The sequence below is a fragment of the Gracilinanus agilis genome, chromosome 5, assembly GCF_016433145.1.
Source record: "Gracilinanus agilis isolate LMUSP501 chromosome 5, AgileGrace, whole genome shotgun sequence".
Classification (NCBI taxonomy): Eukaryota; Metazoa; Chordata; class Mammalia; order Didelphimorphia; family Didelphidae; genus Gracilinanus; species Gracilinanus agilis.
Genome location: NC_058134.1, coordinates 131,296,387 through 131,320,171, shown reverse-complemented (window position 1 = coordinate 131,320,171; position 23,785 = coordinate 131,296,387). Strand labels below are relative to the sequence as shown.

General features: G+C 35.8%; 1 protein-coding gene across 1 annotated transcript in view; it reads right to left on the bottom strand.

Moving 5' to 3' along the window:
• The window catches only part of AASS (aminoadipate-semialdehyde synthase), a 69,300-nt gene that overhangs the window by 15,526 nt on the left and 29,989 nt on the right, over positions 1 to 23,785 (bottom strand). The window contains exons 13-18 of the mRNA XM_044679995.1: positions 20,191 to 20,312; positions 19,884 to 20,010; positions 15,915 to 16,025; positions 15,701 to 15,809; positions 12,545 to 12,685; positions 8,873 to 9,037 (exon numbers count right to left, since the gene is read on the bottom strand). Of these exons, the coding sequence (XP_044535930.1) occupies positions 8,873 to 9,037; positions 12,545 to 12,685; positions 15,701 to 15,809; positions 15,915 to 16,025; positions 19,884 to 20,010; positions 20,191 to 20,312 (775 nt within the window). The remainder of the gene's footprint in view (positions 1 to 8,872; positions 9,038 to 12,544; positions 12,686 to 15,700; positions 15,810 to 15,914; positions 16,026 to 19,883; positions 20,011 to 20,190; positions 20,313 to 23,785) is intronic.

Here is a 23,785-nt window from a genome sequence, read left to right as displayed (position 1 = left end):
CTGAAAAGACAACGCCCAGGAATATGATACCCAAATTCAAGAGCTTCCAAGTTAAAGAAAAAATATTACAAGAAGCCAGAAAGAGACAATTCAGATATCAAGGAGCACCAATCAGGATCACACAGGATCTGGCGGCCTCCACACTACAAGACTGCAAGGCTTGGAACATGATATTCAGAAAGGCAAGAGAATTGGGTCTACAACCAAGGATCACCTCCCCATCAAAACTGACTATATACTTCTAGGGGAAAGTATGGGCATTCAACAAGATAGAAGATTTCCAAGTCTTTGCACAGAAAAGACCAGGACTAAATGGAAAGTTTGATATCCAACAACAAAAACCAAGAGAAACATGAAAAGGTAAATAAGAAAGAGGGGAAAGAAAGAAAACTCTTGTTTTTAAACTTGCTTCTTTAAGGGCTTCAATAAGATCAAATTATTTGTATTTCTATATGGAGAAATATTATGTGTAATTCTAAAAAAATTTGTACTCACTATTATAATAATTAGAAGAATTAGTAATAAGGAGATGTTGGATTACTAAATGGTCTAAAATGATATGGGGGGGAATTGGGGAGGGGGAATAGAAGATGGCACCAAGAGTAACTTGAAGGAATAAGAAAAATAGGATAATCTATATCACACAAAGATGACATGGGAAGGGGAAGGGATGAATACTATTACAAGAAGGAGAGGAAGAGAGTGTTAATAGAAAATATTTAAACCTTACTCTCAGTGGAAGTAATCCTGAGAGGGAAGAGTAGCTAGATACATTGGGATATCAAATTCTATCTAACCCTAAGGATAAATTTAGAAAAGATAAATCAAGGGGGGCAATGGGGTGGGGAGCTCATAAGGGGAGAGGAACAGTCGGGGGAGGGAATTCATTAGGCCTCAAAAAATGATAATAGGTGAAGGGAGGAGGTGAAAAGGGTAGTAAAACAAGGGAGGGGACAAGGGGGACTGATTTAAAACAAATCACTGGTCAATCTAATTTAAAAAAGGAAAGAAGAATACCAAATTATCAGTATCAAAGAAGAAAAGGGAGACCTCACCTCTAATGAAGAGGAAATCAAGGCAATCATTAAAAACTGTTTTGCCCAATTACATGGCAATAAATATAGCAATCTAAGTGATATGGATGAATATTTACAAAAATATAAATTGCCTAGATTAACAGCAGAAGAAATAGAATACTTAAATACTTAAATAATCCCATAATCCCATATCAGAGAAAGAAATTGAACAAGCCATCAAAGAACTCCCTAAGAAAAAATCCCCAGGACCAGAGAGATTCACAAGTGAATTCTATAAGACCTTCAAAGAACAACTGATTCCAATACTATACAAACTATTTGACACAATAAGCAAAGAAGGAATCCTACCAAATTCCTTTTATGACACAAATATGTTACTGATTCCAAAGCCAGGTAGATCAAAAACAGAGAAAGAAAACTACAGACCAATCTCCCTAATGAACATAGATGCAAAAATCTTAGACAGAATATTAGTAAAACGGGTTATTCACTATGATCAAGTGGGATTTATACCAGGAATGCAAGGATGGTTCAACATTAGGAAAACCATTCACATAATTGACCACATCAACAAGCAAACCAACAAAAACCACATGATTATCTCAATAGATGCTGAAAAAGCCTTTGACAAAATACAATATCCATTCCTACTGAAAACACTAGAAAGTATAGGAATAGAAGGACCTTTCCTAAAAATAATAAACAGTATATATCTAAAACCATCAACAAGCATCATATGCAATGGGGATAAATTAGAAGACTTCCCAATAAGATCAGGAGTGAAACAAGGATAATCATTGTCACCTCTATTATTTAAGATTGTACTAGAAACACTAGCTGTAGCAATTAGAGAAGAAAAAGAAATTGAAGGTATTAAAATAGGCAATGAAGAGACCAAACTATCAGTCTTTGCATATGATATGATGGTCTACTTAAAAAATCCTAGAGAATCAACTAAAAAGTTAGTGGAAATAATCAACGACTTTAGCAAAGTTGCAGGACACAAAATAAACGCACATAAATCATCATCATTTCTATATGTTTCCAACACATCACAGTAGGAAGAGTTACAAAGAGAAATTCTATTTAAAATCACCCTAGACAATATAAAATACTTAGGAATCTATCTGCCAAGACAAACACGGGAATTATAGGAACACAATTATGAAACCCTTTCCATACAATTAAAACTAGATCTAAACAACTGGGAAAACATTGATTGCTCATGGGTAGGATGAGCTAACATAACGAAAATGACCATCCTACCCAAATTAATTTACATATTTAGTGCCATACCTATCAAACTACCAAAAAACTTTTTTAATGAATTAGAAAAAACTATAACAAAGTTCATTTGGAAGAACAAAAGACCAAGAATATCAAGGGAAATAATGAAAAAAAATATGAAGGAAGGTGGCCTAGCAGTACCAGATCTTAAATTGTACTATAAAGCAGTAGTCATCAAAACAATATGGTACTGGTGAAGAGACACAAAGGAGGATCAGTGGAATAGACTAGGGGTAAGTGACCTCAGCAAGACAGCCTTTTATAAAACCAAAGAACCCAGCTTTTGGGACAAAACCCCACTATTTGACAAAAGCTGCTGGGAAAATTGGAAAACAATATGGGAGAGATTGGGCCTAGATCAACATCTCATACCCTACACCAAGATAAACTCAGAATGGGTGAATGACTTGAATATAAAGAAGGAAACTATAAGTAAATTAGGTGAGCACAGAATAGTATACTTATCAGAACCATGGGAAAGGAAAGATTTTTAAACTGATCAAGAGGAAGAAAAAAAATCACAAAATGTAAAATAAATAATTTTGACTACATTAAACTAAAAAGGTTTGGTACAGACAAAACCGATGCTACCAAAATTAGAAGGGAAACAACAAATTGGGAAAAAATCTTTATAACAAAAAACTCAGACAAAGGTCTAATTACTCAAATATATAAGGAGCTAAATCAATTTTATAAAAATCAAGCCATCCCCCAATCGATAAATGGGCAAGGGACATGAATAGGCAACTTTCAGATAAAGAAATCAAAACTATCAATAAGCACATGAGAAAGTGTTCTAAATCTCTAATAATTAGAGAAATGCAAATCAAAACAACTCTGAGGTATCACCTCACACCTAGCAGATTGGCTAATATGATAGCAGGGGAGAGTAATGAATGTTGGAGGGGATGTGGCAAAACTGGGACATTATTGCATTGCTGGTGGAGTTGTGAACTGATCCAACCATTCTGGATGGCAATTTGGAACTATGCCCAAATGGCTTTAGAAGACTATCTGCCTTTTGATCCAGCCACAGCACTGCTTGGATTATACCCCAAAGAGATAATAAGGAAAAAGACTTGTACAAAAATATTTATAGCCACACTCTTTGTGGTTGCAAAAAATTGGAAAATGAGGGAATGTCCTTTGATTGGGGAATGGCTGAACAAATTGTGGTATCTGTTGGTGATGAAATACTATTTTGCTCAATGGAATAAAAAACTGGAGGAATTCCATGTGAATTGGAATGGCCTCCAGGAACTGATTCAGTGAAAGGAGCAGAACCAGGAGAATATTATACACAGAATGTAATGGACTTCTCTACTAGCAGCAATGTAAAGATCCAGAGTAAGGCTGAGGGACTTATGAGAAAGAAAACTAGCCACATTCAGAGGAAGAACTGTGGGAGGAGAAAAACAGAAGAAAAACAACTGCATGAACACATGGGCTGATGGGGATATTATTGGGAATATAGACACTAAATGATAACTCTAGTCCAACTATCAATAATATGGAATTAGGTCTTGATCAATGATACATATAAAACCCAGTGGAATCATGTGTCAACTTAGAGGGGTTGGGGGGGTTGGGGAGAGGGAAAGAACATGAAATATGTAACTATGGGAAAATATTCAAAATAAAAACTAAAACAAAATTTATAAATACTATTCTTGGAAGGGATCTCTAGGCTGATGGTCAAAAAGGTTTATAAAAAAAGGCTTAAGAAACCTGAGGTATTCATCTTCTCTGTCCTCTCATTACCCGAGTAAAATGTGGCATTTTTCAAGATAATGTATACTTAATTTTTATCTTTGCAAGCATTGTTCTTTGTACTACTTGTTCATAGTAAGTGCTTAATAGAATGTATCCTAAGTTGAACTTATGTTTAAAAAGTCCCTTTTGTTACCATTCAGCTGGCATTTATGAAGCTAGATCCTAAACCAACCACACAAAAAGAAAGTCCATAGTCTTAGATTACAGATGAGCTACTGATTCTTGTAAGAGGCCTCAAGAAGACCTCAGTTTTTGTCTCTGAGACTCTGGAATCGGGGGGTAGCAAGTAGCAGGGGACAGGATAGACCATTTGCACAGAAGTGAAATTGTCCAATCTGTGTGATATGCTGAAAGATGGATAGTAGGTATAAGAGACTAGTGAAATAGTAGTAATGTGTTTGAGAAATGAAATAAAAGAGATACATGGAATAAAAGATAAAATGTGAAGCACATAACCCACTTTCTGACAGAGAGGTGATGTATATAAATCATAGAAGGAAAAGTGCAATTTTGGAGATGGTCACCACACAGGGATGTGCTTTTTTGGGCTATGCATATTTTTCACAAGGGTTTTTCTTCTCATTGGGGAAAATAGAAGGGAAAGAAAACAAATGATTATTAACTGAAAAAATAAAACTTAAAAAATTAAAATAAATTATATCAGCTAAGTGATTAATACTAGAAAAGTAGGTGGGTGAGTCAGCAAATGAAAGTAGAGATAACTGATAGATAGTCCAAGTTTTACACTCTTGTCTATTAAATATTAAAATGAAATGCAATGAAATTCAACTAGCATTCATTTATCTCTTAACATGTTTGAAACACTGTGATTATTATTGGGAATACAGAGTTAAAAATCAAACAGTCTACTTTCAAGGAATTTGGATTATTTTTCTTTTCTTTTTATATTAAATTTCTTTATTTACATTGTAAAAAATTAAATCTCATTCATCTCACCTATTCTCACTCCCTCCCTGAACCAGAGAAGGCATCATCTGATAAAAAAATGTATATATAAATTATGTCTTTCATGTTTCTATTTATTAGTTCTTTCTCTGATGGTGGACATTACAAGGATATTAAAAAATAAGTATTGCTTTATTAGTTTCAAGATAAGAAGTAGAGAAGATGACTTGAGGAAGAGCTGGAGTTTCAAATAGACCTGAGAGAGTGTGTTAATTTCAACTGGTGGCTATTAAAACTGTTATTTCTATGACAGTTGCATGCTCTGTGTGTGGCATTCCAGGAGTGGCTTCTGGCAGTCCACAGAGCCACATGCAGCTTCTTTCTCTGTCAGGGCTAGAGAAGGTAACATCTTTGCCTTTCTCTATCTCGGTCTGAGGGAAAGACTTGAAGGAGTGGAGTGTTTTCTTCTAACTTGGGAAACACTATTCATTTATCTGTTACTGTCTATAGATTGTTTAAACTGTGAAAAGACCAAACAAATCCTGGTCTTTGGTTTGGTCTCTGAATCTGTTAAGGCTCAGAGTCCTAACCTGAATCTTTTGGAGACTCAACAAGCTAGCTTTGGTTATCTTTATAACTTAAAGGCGAAGTTAAGAGTTAGAGTGGTTAGGTTTATTTATACTAATTTGGTTAGTTAGATCTGGGAGGATTAGCATAGCCTGTGAATCACAGGAGAAGCGGTTCCTTGCGGGACCTGGGAATTTATTTGGGTGGAGTTAGAATCCCTTAGAATTAGAAATCCTTTTTCTCTAATATATATTTAAATAAATAGTTTATTTTTCATAAACAAGAGTCTCTTTATCGTTCCTTCTACCTTGCATTGCTCATCCTAATTTTATTTTTATAGCATGTACAAGTTATTCTTAAAATATTACTTTCTTGAATATAACATTCTCTTGGTCTTCCTTGTTTAGCTCATCATTATTTCATGTAGGTCTTTCCAAGATTTTTTTAAATTAGCCCTTCTTATCATTTCTTACGACACAGCAGTATTCCATCACAATCATATACCACAACTTATTCAGCCATTCCCCAATTGATGGAAATCCTCTCAATTTCCAATCCTTTGCCATCACAAAGAGAGCTGCTACAAATATTTTGGAATATATAGGTTCTTTTGCTTTTTCCCTGATTTCCTCAAGACATAAAACCAACAGTGGTACTGTTGGATCTAAGGATATACAGAGTTTCATAACTCTTTTGGCAAAATTCCAAACTGCTCTCCATAATGATTGGATCACTTCAAAGTTCCACCAACAATACCTCATTTTCCCCATTCCCTCTGACGAATTTGTCATTTTGCTCTTACCATTTTAGCCACTCTAATAGGGATAAAATGATATCTCGTAATTGTTTTTATTTGAATTTCTCTAATCAGTTGTGATTTAGAGTATTTTTTTCATATGCTTATATATATGGTTTTGATTTCTTCATTTAAAAACTGTTCATATCTTTTGGTCATTCATCAGTTAGAGGATGGCTATTATGAATTTGACAAAGTTCTCTATATTTTAAATATGAAACCTCTACCCAAGAGGGAATTAACATTTTTACTGGAACCAAAGGAAGGCCTCTAGAATACTCTACATATTCTCTGAAGGATTAATAGAAAGATGGGGACAGAAGCTGCAAAAAGATGAGAAAATGCCAAAGAGGTGGCAATAAGATCAAAGATTTGGTGTACATCAAAACACAATTTAATTTACATGCTATTCCTTCAGAAAAATACCATTTGGTCAATTTTGCTTATTTACATATGGCAAGATACATCAGCCAAAGAAATCTGAAACAATGGAATCACCTACTCAGTTGGTTAAGAACTGTTCATCACTGAAAATGTTGGCAGACCATTTCTTTACTATCTATAAATGCCCCCTTTCCCTCCACGCAAAAGGTATTATTTTAATAGATACCTTTAAAAAGGTATATTTTAATAAATCTTAAAAGAGTTTGTTGTTGTTCAGTCATGTATAACTATTCATAACTCCATTTGGGTTTTTTTTTGGCAAAGATAGTAGAATGGTTTTTATTTCCTTCTCCAGCTCATTTTAAAACTGAGGAAACTGAGACAAGCACAGTTAAGTGACTTGCCCAGAATCACAAAGCTATTAAGTGTCTGAAGCCAGATTTTAATTCAGGAAGAAGAGACTTCCTGACTTCAGATCTAGCTACCTAACTTCCCTTTTAAATGGGATATTGCAACCAATCTGTAAGATTTTCCTACTAAGGAGAAAAGAGAACAGAACTAGAAAAGGATGTAAAGGAAAAGGGGGAAAGAAAATAAAAGGGCTACCCAAGTTTTATATATATATATATATACTGTATAGCCTTATACTGCCTCCAGTCATATATATATATTCATATATATATACATATATATATACACATACTGTATAGTCTTATACTGCCTTTAGTCTTTCCCCAATCAAATGCATCTATCACATAGTTGCCAATCTGAAAACCACATAGATCTTCCCATGTTATTAGTATCACTATTCTGTTTCCCAAGGTGATCAGGACAAAAGAAAAAGAACCTATATGTTCTACAATATTTATAGCAGCTCTCTTTGTGGTGGCAAAGAACTGGAAATTATGAGGATGCCCATCAACTGGGAAATGGCTAAGTAAATTATGGCATATGGTTATGACAGAATAGTACTCCGCTGTAAGAAATGATTTTTAAAAAAACATGGAAAGGCCTCCATGAAATAATGAAGTGAAACAAGCAGAAACAAGGGAACATTATATACAGAAACAGAAATAGTTTGAAGAATACTATGACTGTTTACCTCCAGAAAAAGAACTGATAAATAATTACACACACACACACACACACACACACACACAGAGTAAAATGATGCCTTCTCTAGTGTGGGGTGAGAGAGGCGGGAAAGAGATATCTAGAAAATTTAATGTAACAAACAAGCAAATGATGTTTTAAAGAAACTTCAGGGATTCCCTATTGTCTCTAAATAAAACATAAATTTCTCTTTTTGGCAGCTAAGGCTCTTCACAATTTGACTCCAACCTATCATTATGGATAGATTTCTTATTATTGTAATTTACACACAAATTGAGTTACTCTATCTCCTGTCTTCCTACTTTTGTGATAATCTTCCCTCCAAGTATCTAGAACCATCATCTTCCTCCTCATCTTGCTTCTCAGTATTCCTAGCTTGTTTCAAAGCTAAACTCAGTTCCTAACTTCTACAAAAGGCCTTTTCTCATCACCCAGTTGTTAGTGTTCATCTCCACCAAAAGAAAGGCAACTTTCTATCTGTGGGCTCATGAATCACACAAAGCTTATTTGCATGCACCTTATTCTGTATTTACTTATCTGTGTATATGTTGCCTTCCCACAGTAGACTAAGGTCTCAAAATCAAAGACTTCTGTTTTTGTGTTTGTTTTTTAAAGCCTTAGAGTGTAATACTGTGTTTTGCTAGTAGAAAATGCTTAATAAATATTTATTAAATTGAATAAAAAAGGATATAAGATAGAGAGAAGAGCTCAACCTGAGATTTCAGTGACATAAGAAACTCCCTCACATGGAAACTCCTTTTTTTAAAGCAGACTGGCACCTTCTCTATGACTTTTTGTCTCAGAGTTCCTTAGAGTACTAAGTTAAGATTTGCCCAAGGTCACAGCCAGAATGTGCCCAAGACAGGAATTGAACACAGGTCTTCTTGGCTTCACAGTTGGCTCTTAACTCTCTACACCTATTTGTATGTAAAATAAATAAATGCATTACAAACAGCAAAGAGCATAAAATCTGCAACAGGTAAAGATTTTGAAAACTAAAACATCATACCTTATATCTTAGAGTCCCTCGCAGCAAAGTATGAGCAGATGGAATATCATAAATCTCTGCATACTTGATACTATCTCTGTTGGGGTAACCTTCCAAATTTAATCCTGGGAAATAATCCATAGAACTGACATAATCAAGAAAAGATGCCCCACCAGCATCAACCACCTGATGAAAATTGAAAAAGAATAACAATCAGTACCAAAATTACCATTCCCAAACCCAACAAATTTCACAAGCTACAGAAAAGACACGTTCTTTGTTAACAAAAGCACATTGTTTGTAACAGGTTTTAAGTTTTATAAAGTGCTTTCCTCACAACAACCCTGAGGCAGACATAGTGCAATAATGGTTTCCATTTTACATAAAAGGAAACTAAGGCTTAAAGTTGTTAAAATATTTGTTAAAGATCATACAAATAACAAGTATCTGAACCAGAATTCAAACCCAGGATTTTCCTGGTTCCAACTTTGGTCTTTTTTTCCATTATAACATACTTCTTCTTTCATCTAGGTTCTATCATCACTTCTTTATTCTCCTAGACACATAGTCATCATTCTAAATCCCACTGGAAGGCTGGAATTTACAACTAAAAGAAGATAAGATCATAAATTGAGGGCTCAAGGGGACATTAAGAAATGATAGAGTCCAGTCTCCTCAGTTTTCCAGATGAGGAAAGTAAAGTCCAGATAACTTGCCACAAACCACTGAGATAGTAAATGGCAGGAATGGAATTAGGACTCCAGTCCTCTATTTCCAAACACAGTACTCTTTTCACTACATTTTATTGTTTTTTTTCCAATGTTATATATTTAGTAACCACCAACAAAAGAAAAAAACATTTAAATAAACATGCATAAAAATGATGTATAAAACTACAAACTCCACATTGTTTATAAATTGTTTAAATATGTAAATTATATGCACTATTATAAACATCCCTTGATTTTGAGTTCCCTTTAAATTTGTTTTACTTTGATACTTTTTTCTTTTGATTTTGAGTTTATTTTTAACATAATCATAGTACGTGTTATCCTTACTTTCTTTTCTTATCTTTTTATCTCTTCATATAGTCTCCTTAATTTCTTTATATTTCCAATATTTGTCATTTCTAGTAACATAATATAATCTATTGCATTCAAGTATCACAATCTATTTGGCCATTTCTCCCAATCATTTGTGTTATTTCCAGTTATTTTGTCATTACACAAAAAACTTCCATGAACATTTTTAAACATACACACAGCATTTTACCCTTTCAATAATGTCCTTAGGGCCAAATCCTAGGAACAGGATCCCTTGGTTAATGAGCATGAACAGCTTCACAGTTCATTAAAATTTATTGTGATTTTAATTTTAACAATAATTTAAGCAATTAGTTTTAATTCATTTCCAAAGTAATTTATTGTGAATGATTTTCAACAATCAAACCAATTAATTTTTCACATAAAACTAATTAAATTATAAAGGCAGACTTGAATGTATACATAGGTCTAAGAGTTTATCAGTTAGTCCCTCCCTCTGGGTTCCTTTCCATAGTCTTTGTTTATCCAGCCAGCAATGTATGTCAGTGTCATTGTTGTTTGATCTTGTCAGTTGTGTCCAACTCTTTGTGATGCCATTTGAGGTTTTCTTGGTAAAGATACTACAGTGGTTTTCTCATTTCCTCCTCAATTGACAGATAAGGAAACCGAGATAAACAAGGCTAAGTGATTTTTCCAGGGTCAAACAGCTAAGTGTGTGAGGTCAGGTTTGAACTCAGATCTTCCTGACTCTATAGCTGATGCTCTATCAATCACTGTGCCACCCAGTTACCCATATATGTCTATCCTTTTTTTATATGTATAATCATAGCTGATGTGTATGTTGAACTTCTAGTTCCACCTTTACTTTGCATTATTTTGTATATCTTTCCACTAGATTACAAACTCCTTCAGGGTAAGGATGATAATTTTTCATCTTCGTATTCTTTTTTTTTTTTAATTTTAAACCCTTAACTTCTGTGTATTGACTTATAGGTGGAAGATTGGTAAGGGTAGGTAATGGGGGTCAAGTGACTTGCCCAGGGTCACACAGCTGGGAAGTGTCTGAGGCCGGATTTGAACCTAGGACCTCCTGTCTCTAGGCCTGGCTCTCAATCCACTGAGCTACCCAGCTGCCCCCTCACATTTGGCATTCTTGATCATACTCTGCTATTTCATGATACTGATATAATCACTCATTGTTCAATCATTCCCCACTTTTAGACATTTAGATTGTCCCCTACATTTTCAGAATGCCCGAATCATTCATCAGTCCTGTCAAATTTTTAATGAACAAATCCCATGTGCAAAGTTTGAGGCAAGTTATCTGGATAGCATTCTCCTCGGATGATTCTGTGCCTTCTTATCATCCTTTTACATGCAGTTGCATGAGCATCAGTATTTACCCTTAATAAAATGGCAAATGGAAGCAGAGTGATACACTTCCGTATCCACAGAGCTGGATATAAAGTAGGAATTCTGTTTTCTAAAGATACTGTCCCTTAAATGCAACATTTCACCTCCTGATTGTGCCTTTTCCCTGGTTGTCTCCAATGCCTAGACTGTTCTCCCTCCTTATCTCTGCCTTGTGGTTTCTGTGGCTTCCTTTAAGTCTCAGTTCTAGTACTACCCTTTGCAAGTTGCCAGTCCTTTCCTCCCTAATGCTAGGGCCTTTGCTCTGAGATTACCTTCCATTTATCCTTACTATGTGTTACATATCCATAGCTATTTGAATGTTGTTTTTCTATTAGGGTAGGTGAGGTCCTTTCTTTGTACTTCCAGTTCTTAGCACAATTCCTGGTACATAGTAAGTGCTTAACAAAAAAAAAGGGTTGACCTGATGCAACTTGGCTCAACTGCTGATGAAATTCCTGATTCCAAGTCTAGGGCTCCATCCATTATGTCACCTACTTGCTCTAAATTATGTTTCACTGCCTGCTTTGTTACTTATTCTACCTCTCCCCACCATAACACTTAAAGAGTATTTACACTGAGATATTTAAATGATCCATGGGTTTGTCGTTATAGATATTTCTTCCATTAATCCACCATTGTAGCTGATGACTCTATTGAACCTTAGTAGGTCTTCTTGAGTTGCTCTGGCTGAAAAACTTCATTACCTATAAAGTAGCCAACAAGTATTTGGTTATGATCCTCTCTGAATTTTGGCTTTATGCCTGTTATTGAGCTTGTATACATGTAAATGAAATTAAATTCAGCAATTGAGCCAAGTTGGGTCCAGGCAAACCACTTCCATATCTTTGCTCAGAAAACCCCAATATTAGTATCATGAAGAGTCAGACATGAATGCACAACAATATAATTTAACTCTCTTAGTTTCTCAGAAAAAGGTGCAAGATGAGAGGTTCAGCTTCCATTTCTGCCACTGTGCTACTTTGGGCAATTCCCTAGGACTCATTTACTACCCAAACTACAGAGGGGTTGCTTTCTGCATAGGTGGATGTAGCTCCCATGCTAGAAGTTTGCCATACTAATTCTTTGAATGTTCCTCAGTATTCATAACTAAATATTCTCCCAATTTCCCTTAATATAGTGAATGATAAAATTTCAATTGAAAAACTTGGGGACAGAAATCGATGAGTAGGAATACAACTCAATCAAAATCTTGACTTCTGAAAAAGTAATGATTCACCTCTCCATTGAGTAGATATTTAGCAGGTTGCAGTATGTTCATTAAGACTCCAACTGGGCTCCAGCTGAATTTGTATCTCAAAGGATTATCCGAATGCTCTGGTGCTGGCAAGCCACCACAAAAAGAGACATAAGATTCAATCTGTAAGTGAATTTACAGAAGCCATATTATCATCAGAATAAGGGAAATAATTCACAGCAGAAACAATTTCAGTTATACCAAAATGAAATAAATAAGTTATTGTGTTTGCTTCTTGTGCTCCCCTGAACATTCAGAAATACCTATCTTAGGTCATTCAGATTCAATTTGACTTGTCACTGTCATGAATAAAAGAAAGGCACTTTATAAGGGCAGAAAAGTCTATAGGCCTTGAGGGAAAAAATAATTGCTTTGACAATTAAGTTCTTACTGAATTCTGAATCCAACTTATAAAAATGTCTACAGTGTATCTCATCTTTACAAATATATCAGCATCTTGAGAAATGATTAATCATGCTTAAACACAGGATCTGCCTGGCAGATCTGACTGGAAGTAATATAATTAGAACATGCTCAGAAGAATCGAGAAGGCATTTGGCAGATCAAGAGGTTAGTGACATTCAAAAATATTCATTTTTTTCTTGTACAGATCAAACATTAGCCCAGTTCTCTCCAGAAAAATGGTTAGAATTTTTTCACTGCACTGAAATACTATTGGAACATATATTATTCTAAAAATGGTTTATTGCCTGGGATTTGCTCATCTTGGCATCCTCAGAGAATAAGTTCCAAGCTGTAAGGGGATTTAAAAGTTAACCTACCAATTTTATAGAGGAAGAAACCAACCAGAGAGATCCTACAAGGAAGAAGTGGCTATGCCACAATTTGAGCATGTCCTTTGTCTCAAATCTAGCATTTCTTCTGCAGTTCGGGCACCTATCATCTCTTTGCTTTAACAGAATTTTTGCTCTTTTGAGATGCAATTGATTATGTCTCATCAAAGCCTGTGTGGATCCTTTTATGTATATCACTCTTGTGAAATTTGATCTATTTCAGTACTGGTGCTAATAGGATCAGAATCACTTTAATAATCACACATACCAGCATGAATCTAGTTCTCTGACTTGTATATCTACAGCTAGGACATCACAGATATATACTGAAGAAGAATTCTATTTATAATTGGGGAAATACAGCTGCACTACAGGAGTGTCTGATGGGGATTTTGCCCTGATATAGCTTTCAGGGGCAGGGAGGTAGCTCAGTGGGTAGAATCCTGGGTCTGTAGTCAGGAAGATCTGATTTCCAAACCAGGCTCAGACACTTGCTAGTTGTGTGGCTTTGCGTAAGTCATGTATTCCCTATTTGCCCAGGAGGCAACTAGGTGGCTCAGTGGTATTGTAGGTAAGTTTTACTGGTTTAGTTTGATGAAAGTTGCAGAGAGCAGTTTGGTAAACCAGCATCCTTATTTATTCAGAGGAGAGGTAGGGATAGGAAATAGGAGGTAGGAAATAGGATAGTATATCTCTTAATCCTTATACTATGTCTAAACAATCTAAATCCTATACTACAATCTCTAACAACCCTATATCTAAGAATCTTCTTGCCTGGCAAAGCAGGCCTAAACTTGTCTACTCTGTCTAACATATTAAATTCACTATCTATCTTTTCTAACTAAATCAGTAACAAACTCCTTAAAGTAATTCTTCTAATAATGGTCAGTTATAAACTGCCTGTCACACAGACACAGACACAGACAACTCTTCTCTCACAGTTCTGAGGAGAGGAGAAAAGCCCTCAGTAACTAGCTTCTTTCTCAAATTGGTATCTGTATCCCAAACTCTCAAAAGTAACTGTCAGATCTTCTTGTCTGAGAGAATGACCCAGAAACCCTGCTCCCAAGGAAGTCAGAGAAAATGGAGATCTTTGTTAACTGAAAACTGTCCTTATATCATCTGTTCTTAAAGAGACAGAGTAAGATTATGTAACTTCTACTCTTAAAGAGACAGAGTGAGATTAAGTAATGTGCTCTTAACATAGAAAACTCTGCTCTTAACGAGACAGAGTGAAATTGAGAAAAATCCTTTTATAACACTGGATACAGCTCAGACATTTACTACCCTAGACAAGTCACTTAACTTGTTTGCCTTAATCCACTGGAGAAGGATCCGGTTCATGAAGAGTTGGACATGACTGAAAAATAACCACCAAGTTTCAGAAGCTAAATTATTATGAGAAGGATGGTGGTCAGGGACAACTGAGTTAACATCTGGATTTTCCTGTTACAGGGACATTAACTTAGAGAAGTTAAGGGAAGTCGTTTTGTAGTAGGGCAGACAGCATGAGGTTTGAGGGGCTAGAGTCAGAAGACCTGAGGGTGAGTTCTGGCTGACATAGCAACAATCAGACTCTGAATCAATCATATTCCAATTTTCATCCTTGTTTCATTAGGAAAATGGTGATAATATGCTATCAACATGTATGATTACTGCAAAGAAAGTGCTTGGGAAACTTATAAGTGATATATAAAGGTCTTGCTATTTTTAGAGTCTAACAGTAAACTATAATATTAATTTGGATTAGCCATCAACATATTAGTCCATAGTGAACATGATGAGAAGTTCTATACTCCATATCTGGTATTCCAAGACTTAGCAGCCAACTATCCTATCTGGAGAGAAAGAAGGGTTCTCACAGATCATCTAATCTATTCCTCTAATTTTACAGATCTGGGATCAATTTTGACTCTTAATCCAGTGCTCTTTCTACCGTACTCCCCATGGCTCCTAAAAAGATATCCTACTCACTTCTATCCACAAGATTCACAAGTTTATTCTTTTTGTTCCTATTTATCTTTAAGTGTTTTGAAGCTAAATGAAATAAATCATGGATAGGAGATATCTTCCTATACATGTCAACGTATTTGTAATATTCATCTATGCTCTACAAAAACACGAATTTTTAGTTGTACATTAATTCCAGAGCTGGGGAGAACAACAATTTGATTCCAATTAGATATCCCTGTGCCAGACCTACTTTGCATGAAAATGTAGCCTCAGAAAATAATACTGTGATACAGAAAAGCACATCATTGCCATGGACTATTTCTTGCATGGAAGAAAGCAGATCAGTTAAGATTTTCCTAAATATATTTTTGAAGACATAAAGTGGTCTTACCGTGGCTCCTACTTCTTTAGCTTTATCAATTGTTTCCATGGCCAACATATGGTCAAGACCAGGGTCTAATCCCAACTCTCCAATTAATGTGATGCCAGCTTCATCCACACTAAAAGAAATGAAAAAGTGGAAAATGAAAAAATGTTCATAAAATGAAAATGTTTCAACAGGGTCACAGACCCACCCCAATTTAGTGAATATTTAGGAGACTTACCTTTTCTCCAGTTCCTTGATGGCTGGTGTGATATAGCTGGCAGTGACCATATTCACTTTGCTGGCAATACATGCCTTGGCCACAAGAGGATGTAATACATAAGGTAGCAAACTTCAAAGGGAAAGAGGAGGAGAAAACACTTGATTACTATACTGCAACAGTTTTCTTAATTATAAACTAAAATTCTTTCTCCTAACTATAGGTATATTTTGTCATTTGTAACACAGAGAATTGTGAAAATGTGATAAAAAAAAAAAAACTTCACCAAATATTCCTGTTTTAAGTGCACCAGAGAGTGAAAGCTCATTAGCTGAAGGAAGCATTTCCCCTTGCTGTCTGTCTCCAAACGCCATTAAAGAAAATCTTTTTTAAATCAGAAAAAAATCACCCTCTCATTTAACCAAAAATTTAGGTTTCTAAATATAGTTTTCTATATATGGTCAATATATGTTTTTATATATGATCTGTTGTTGTTGTTTAGTCATTTCAGGTATGAATGACTCTTCATAACCCTATTTGTGATTTTCTTGGCAAAAATACTGGAGTGATTTGTCATTTCCTACTCCAGCTTATTTTTTTCAGCTGAGGAGACTGAGACAAACAAGATAAGTGATTTGCCCAAGGCTACACAGCTAGTAAGTGTCTGAGACCAGATCTGAACTCAGGAAGATGTCTTCCTGTCTACAGAACCAGCATTCAATCCACTGCACCTCTTAGCTGCCAGACACCATGGTACTTGCTTAAAAGATGTGATTCTAATGTTGTCTGGCCATGATCAGAAGCAAAGTATTTACCTCCCAGCAGGTATCACACACAGACTACTATATACCTTCTCTCTCCTTTATTATACAATTCCAATGTTTATTCAATGCCTACTATATTCAAAGTATGAAACTAAGTTCTGGAGATACAAAGACAAAAACAAAACTGTCTTAGAGACAGACAACAAGGAGGTATAATATGTATACAGATCAGAAAATACCAAGTAAATACCATGGGCAGTGAGGTGGTACAATGGATAGAACAATGAGTTTGAAGTCAGGAATATTCATCTCCTGAGTTCAAATCTGGCCTCTAATATTTACTAGCTAGATGAACCTGGGCAAGTCACATCACTGTTTGCCTCAGTTTCTCAACTATAAAATAAGCTGAGAAAGAAATGGCAAACAGTTCCAGTATTTTTGCCAAGAAAATCCCAAATGGGGCCATGAAGAGCCAGACACAGCTGAAATGTCTCAACAAATATCGAATAATCTAGCTGTTAAGAAATTGGTGATATGGTAAATAGAGGGCTGACTCTGGAGGCAGGAAGACCTGAGTTCAAATCCTGCCTCAAACATTTATTCATGTCATTTAATCTCTCTCAGCCTCAGTTTACTCATCTGCAAAGTAAGGAGTACCTACCTCATAGGGTGGTTGTGCGGATTAAATGAAGTATATCTATAAAACATTTTGTAGACCTTAAAGTACTACAGATAAATATTAGCAATTATATTGCTTCCCAAAGGGAGAGAACATGTTTACTAGTGGAGATCGGGAAAGTCTTCAGGTAGGAGATGAAGTCTGAGCTGTTACTTTTGAAGGAGGGTATTAACTTCTAAGACACAAAGGCAAGGAGAGAATGCAGAACAGCTATAGAGACATATACTGATATAGAGGAACATATACTGCATCAGTCCAGTTCATAGGAATGGAGAGTGAAAGAAAGAGAGCAGCAGAAGACACTAGAAAGACAGGTGGCACTCATATATTTCAGAGCTTTAAATGCCAGAATGCAGATTTTTGTATTTTAACCTAGAATTATATATGAGAGAAAGAGAGAGAGAGAGAGAGAGAGAGAGAGAGAGAGAGAGAGAGACAGAGAGAGACAGAGAGAGACAGAGAGAGAGAGACAGAGAGATAGAGAGAGACAGAGAGAGACAGAGAGAGACAGAGAGAGACAGAGAGACAGAGACAGAGAGACAGAGAGAGACAGAGACAGAGAGAGAGAGAGAGAGAGAGACAGAGAGACAGAGAGACAGAGAGAGAGAGACAGAGAGAGACAGAGAGAGAGAGACAGAGAGAGAGAGACAGAGAGAGAGACAGAGAGAGAGAGAGAGAGAGAGAGAGACAGACAGACAGACAGACAGACAGACAGACAGACAGAGAGATTCATACTATAAATATACAATGTGAGGCAATAGGGAGCCACTGAAAAGGATCCTTAGCATCCTTATATAGTCTCAGCTTATTGGCAGATAGCTATTGGCATTTCTTGCTGTCTAGGAGGAATGTACATAAAAAGCTGCATGATATACTGGAGGGTACACTGGATTGGGATTTCAAAAAGCCTAGGTTCTGTCCCTGGCTAATAGCTCAGATTTAATTTACTACAAATTTGTCCTACATCTGGACAAATCATTTAAGCTCTCTGAGACCTCAGTTATCTAGGTTGTAATATAAATATGAGTGAATTAGAGTATCTATAAAATCTTACCTCTGCCTCTTAGAGTCCCTGGCTTCCTTCAAGATCCAACTTAAACACCACTTTCTAAGGGAAGCCTTTCCCCATTCCTTAAGCTGTAAGTACCTTCTTTTACAGTGCCCTTCCTTCAGCTTTGTATGACTTGAATAACCCTATTTATGTACATGCTATCTCCTCCATTAAAATATAAGCTTCTTACAGGTATGGTCTTTCTTTCTGATTTGCCATCTTATCCCTAAAATCAAACAGTGCCTAACATATAGTAAGTAAAGGCAGCTAGGTAGCATAGTTGATAAAGCATTAAGCCGGAGTCAGGAATACTTGAGTTCAAATCTAACATCAGGCACTAGCTGGACACCCTGGACAAGTCATTTAACCCTGCTTGCCTTGGTTTCATTATCTGTAAAATGAGCTAGAGAAGGAAACAACAAAGCAGTGTCCAAGAAAATCCCAAATAGGATCACAAAGAATCAGACACAGCTGAAATGACTGAACAATTACATATACGAAACACTTAATAAAATGCTTGTTGATTAGCTAATGTCCCTTTCAGCTTCCCATTTGTGAGTGTGAAGCCCCCTACCCCCTTTTATGATTATGATTGTATTAGCCTTCATGATTATTTTAATAACATAATTATTAGCCTTGAGTTAATATAGTTTGCTCTATAAGAATTATAACCATTAGGCAAGAAAAATACTGTTTAGGGTGGTATCAAATCTTGTTTACAGGCATTTTGACGTAAGCCTATGAACCAAGAGTTTCTGTTAAGCCCACCACACCCTGCTCTTGGGTGTGAACAGCAGACCAAAGGGAGGTGGAGGGCTGCTCTTGGGCGCAAACTGATGACCATTGGCTGCTGATTCCTAGTATTAAATTATAATTGTCCACAGAAAACAATTAGACCCTGACCCTTATTGCAAAGGTCTTGAAAAGGCCAGAAACATAAAGTTACCACCCATAGTGATTATTTTTGTACTTTTCAGGTTAATCAGCACTTTTGTCATTAATTAAGAACTGCCCTGTGAAAGATTTTGCACCCATTCTATTTTAACTTTGATGGTATTTTCTGTCACTGTGTCATCAGATTTCTCTGCATAAAAAAAGGCTATCTCCTAAGGCTCTGAGTCTCTGGCCTTGATTTTGACCAGAATCCAGCTTTATTGTGAGACTGGCCACCTCTCAAAAAACCTATTTCTTATCAACTTGGAGACTTTTTATTAATGTTTATCATTAATTTTGGCCTTGTTTCCCTTAGTGGTGTTTTCTGCTAATAAATTTTTACCACAGATCCTACAATTTTGAGCTTAAACAGAATATAAGCTTATCAATAGAAACACAGAAGTAATTACTTACAACTTTAAAGCATTATTAAAACCCTTACAATTCCCTGAAGGCTTGAGACTTTCAAATCCATCTCTCCTGGATTTCCATCCAACCTCTCTTAGCAGAAGGTACGTAGCAGTTATTAAGATCTATGGAGCTGACTTCTTTGAGATACTAACCTGATCACAAGGTCTTGTTTCTTTACCAAGCTGGCCAGTCTCTCCTCTTGCTTGCCAATATTCAAAACAATGGGGTTAATGTTGTATTTCTTGGCCAAATGCTCAAGCTGATTCTTCATATCTGAGCCTATTTGATGAACAAAACATTTCAAGATATTTCTTTTGATTAGTTGTCTTCCACTCCTAGCAAGTTAAAGAATAAAATTCATTGTGAATTCTCAAAAAAAAAAAAATTTTTAAATGTCCAAGGAATTCACACGCAAAAAAATGATAAAGAATTTCCAAAATAAAGGAAATGTTTATTTACCTACTGTTATTTCAATGCCGCCATCTCTAGAAAGGTATTCTAGTACTGGTTCAGACACATAGCCAGTTCCAAGTAGCAACACTTTCTTCGTGTTGTCCATTGAAAGCAACTGTGCACGCTCCCTGCAAATGAAATAAAAACTTATAAAACCTGGAACAGAAGTACACTTTTAGCTTAGAAGTTTTCTGCAAACCTGACCAAAATAAGAGTTGGTTTCTTATCTGTTGACTATCTTGGGTAGGTAGGTGATACGGAGAACACAGAAAATATTAGACCTAATATCAGAGAAGGCTTGAGTTTTCATTTTGCCTCAACTATTTACAAATGGTGTGAGTCCTGTACAAGTCACTTAACCACACTCAGCCTTACTTTGTCCCTCTGCAAAATGAGAATACCTCACTGGGTTGTTATGAGGATCAAATGAAATAACATATAAATGCTCACTATTATTTTTACTCTTCAAAGAGGAGTCATTTATGCCAAGTATTGTTTTAAAATCATCCTACTGTTGCAAGGTAAAATATCACTCCAAAGCCAGTGGCAGAACTTTCTTTCTCTGTGAGTTCATAATTCAAGATCTACAGTGTGCTGAAAGATTAGGGCTTCTTTGTAGCCCACTTTATTAACATAACTAAACTATAAAAGTAAATGCTCCCTTTTCCAGGCAGAAACATGGAATTCTCTGCTTTCTAAGAATTTACAATAGAAGGAAGCTGAAGGCCAAGACAATATCCAGGATAATATAGTATTAACTGCAAGTCTTTCAGAGTAGTCTTTGACTCTTTAAAATCAATATGTAAAGAGAATTTATGCCATTATTCATGAGCCCCTAAAGTCTACATGAATTCTTTTTTTTTTAAACCCTTACCTTCCTTCTAAGAATCAATACTATATATTGGTTCTAAGACAGGAGAATGGTAAGCGCTAGGCAATGGAATTAAGTGACTTGCCCAAGGTCACACAGCTAGGCTATATCTGAGGTCAAATTTGAACTCAGAACCTCCCATCCCCAGGCCTGGCTCTCTATCCACCAAGCCACATAGCTGCCCCCAACATGAATTCTTTACGTAATCTTTGCCTAGCCAAGGAAACATACAGATCAGGAAACAATAAATAATTAACTGCTTGCCAAATGTCCCATTTTAAGCCCATTTCTAGGTATCTCAGAATCCCATTAACAACAACAATGATAATAATGATTAAGCTAAATAAATTCTCTTTCCAAATCCAGTCCATAGACATACCAAAAATTCTATCACTTAAGGAAGCTGGTAAGTGCTGGCAACCAGAGCCAAGAAGGCTTGTTTCTATATTAATGTACATGTATTGGGTATGATATATCAAAAAAGCTGGTCATGGTGAATATGCAATGAGCTTAGAAGCCATTTAAGTCAGCAACAATCAGCATAGTTCACAGAAGAGAATACTAAGCAATGGGCAATTTTCATTTCTCTGATCTCGTTCAATAACAGCACAAAGCTAGTTTTACACAAGCATTACACAACCTATGTGCCTTATGTAACAGCTATGTCAGGCTGCCACAGTGGTAACAACTTCTAATTATATAGTGATAACATTCAATGATAATAACAACTTATAATCATAGTGCCATTGAGATATATATCTGTGTGTGTGTATAATTTGATTTTCATAAAAGCCCTGTGAAGAAAAACAAATATTATTTCTACTAGTGATAGTAACAGCTATCACTTGAATAGCATTTATTAAGACCAGGAATTGTGCTTATCACTTTACAAATAATATCTTATTTGATCCTCACAATAATACAAGGCAGGTGTTATTATTTCCCCATTTTTACAGATGGATAAACTAACTGAGACAAACTGAATTGCCCAGAGTCATACAACTAGTAAGTGTACAAGGAAGGATTTGAACTTTGGTCTTTCTGTCTTCAGATCCAGTGCTATATTCATTGCACCCCCTGACAGTGGATACAGGTTGTGAAACTAAGCTCAAGCTAACATTCCAAGCTGAGATCCTACCTGAGCAAATAGTGATCCAAGCCAAACCACACCCTTTGAAATTTCAAACATGTGGAGAAGTCCAGAGTCCTAGCCCAGAGCAGTTTAGGCTAAAGAGGGCTGATCCATGTGAACCCAGAGTGAGGCCAGGAATCCCATTCTGGACATAGTTCACAATTTGGGGTGGCTGATAGTACTAAGGAAGGGGTTTGCATCTTTTTGCCTAAAGCTCAGGGCAGAACTCCAAAACAGGCAAGTATGGGTGTGTCAGATTAGAACAAGTACACAGAAAGACCAAAATTACACCTAAGCCCAAGGCTACAATTTAAGTAGTTCCTGACCTGATCAAGATCAAAGTAAAACCAAAAGCTTACAACCAAGCCTAAGGCAAGTCTGAGCTATCAGGATCTCAAGGGTCAATTGAATCAGCAGGGAAAGAGGGCTCTCAGAGTTCTCAGCCATCAGACCATCACATACATCATCCTCCAAGAACTGAAACTGGTAAATACCCAGAAAATAAGCTGAGAAGAGCATCAAGGAAGGACTGAAGTTTATGAGGGTACTTCAACTCCCCAGAAAACAAAGTCTACCTATAATTAGATAGGAAAAATGAGAAAATTTAAAAAAAGCACCTAACTCTAAAGAATTTTTATGGAGACAAAGAGCAAGGTACAGAGGCAGAAGGGGACAGTAAAAGCAAAACAAATACACACAAAGTCCAAAAGAAAAATATGGACTGGACACAGATTCTGGAAGAGCTCAAAAAAGACTCCAAAAACCAATTAAGAGCAGCAGAGGAAAAGTGAGAAAGAGAAATGAAAGTGATGCAAGGAGAAAAGAAAGTGATGCAAGAAGAAATGGGCCAACTGAAAAAGGAGAAACAAAAACTAACAGAGGAAAATAAAATCTTAAAAAATTAGAATTGGCCATCTAGAAACTCATGATTTCATGAAAAAATAAGAAACAATAAAGCAGAATCAAAGGAATGAAAAAACAGAGGAAAACATGAAATATCTTATTAAAAAAAGAAAATTAACAGCTTAGTAAAGAAGGTACAAAAACACTAAAAAAATACTCCTTAAAAATTAGAATTGGCCAAATAAAAGCTATTGACTCCATGAGCTATAGAGAAACAATAAAACAAAGTCAAAAGCCTGAAAAAATAGGGGGAAATATCTAAGGAAAAACAAGTGACCTGGAAAATAGAGCAAAGAGAGATAACTTAAGAATTATTGGACTACCCAAAATAAATGAACAACTTAGACATCTTATTTCAAGAAACTATTAAGAAAACTTGTCCAGATATCTTAGAAGCAAAGAATAAAGTAGAAATTGTAAGAATCCATTACTTACCTCCTGAAAGAAATTCCAAAATGAAAACTCCCAAGGATATTATAACCACAATCAAGTTCAAGGAGAAAATACTACCAACAACCAGAAAGAAAAAATTTAAATATTGTAAAGTTAAGATCACCTAAGATTTAGCAACTACCTCTATAAAGAAGCTGAGGGCTTATAATATGATATTCCATAATGCAAAGGAACTAAAATTGCAATAAAAAATAACCTACCCAGCAAAAATTAAGTGTAATCCTGGAAGGGTGTGGGGAAAA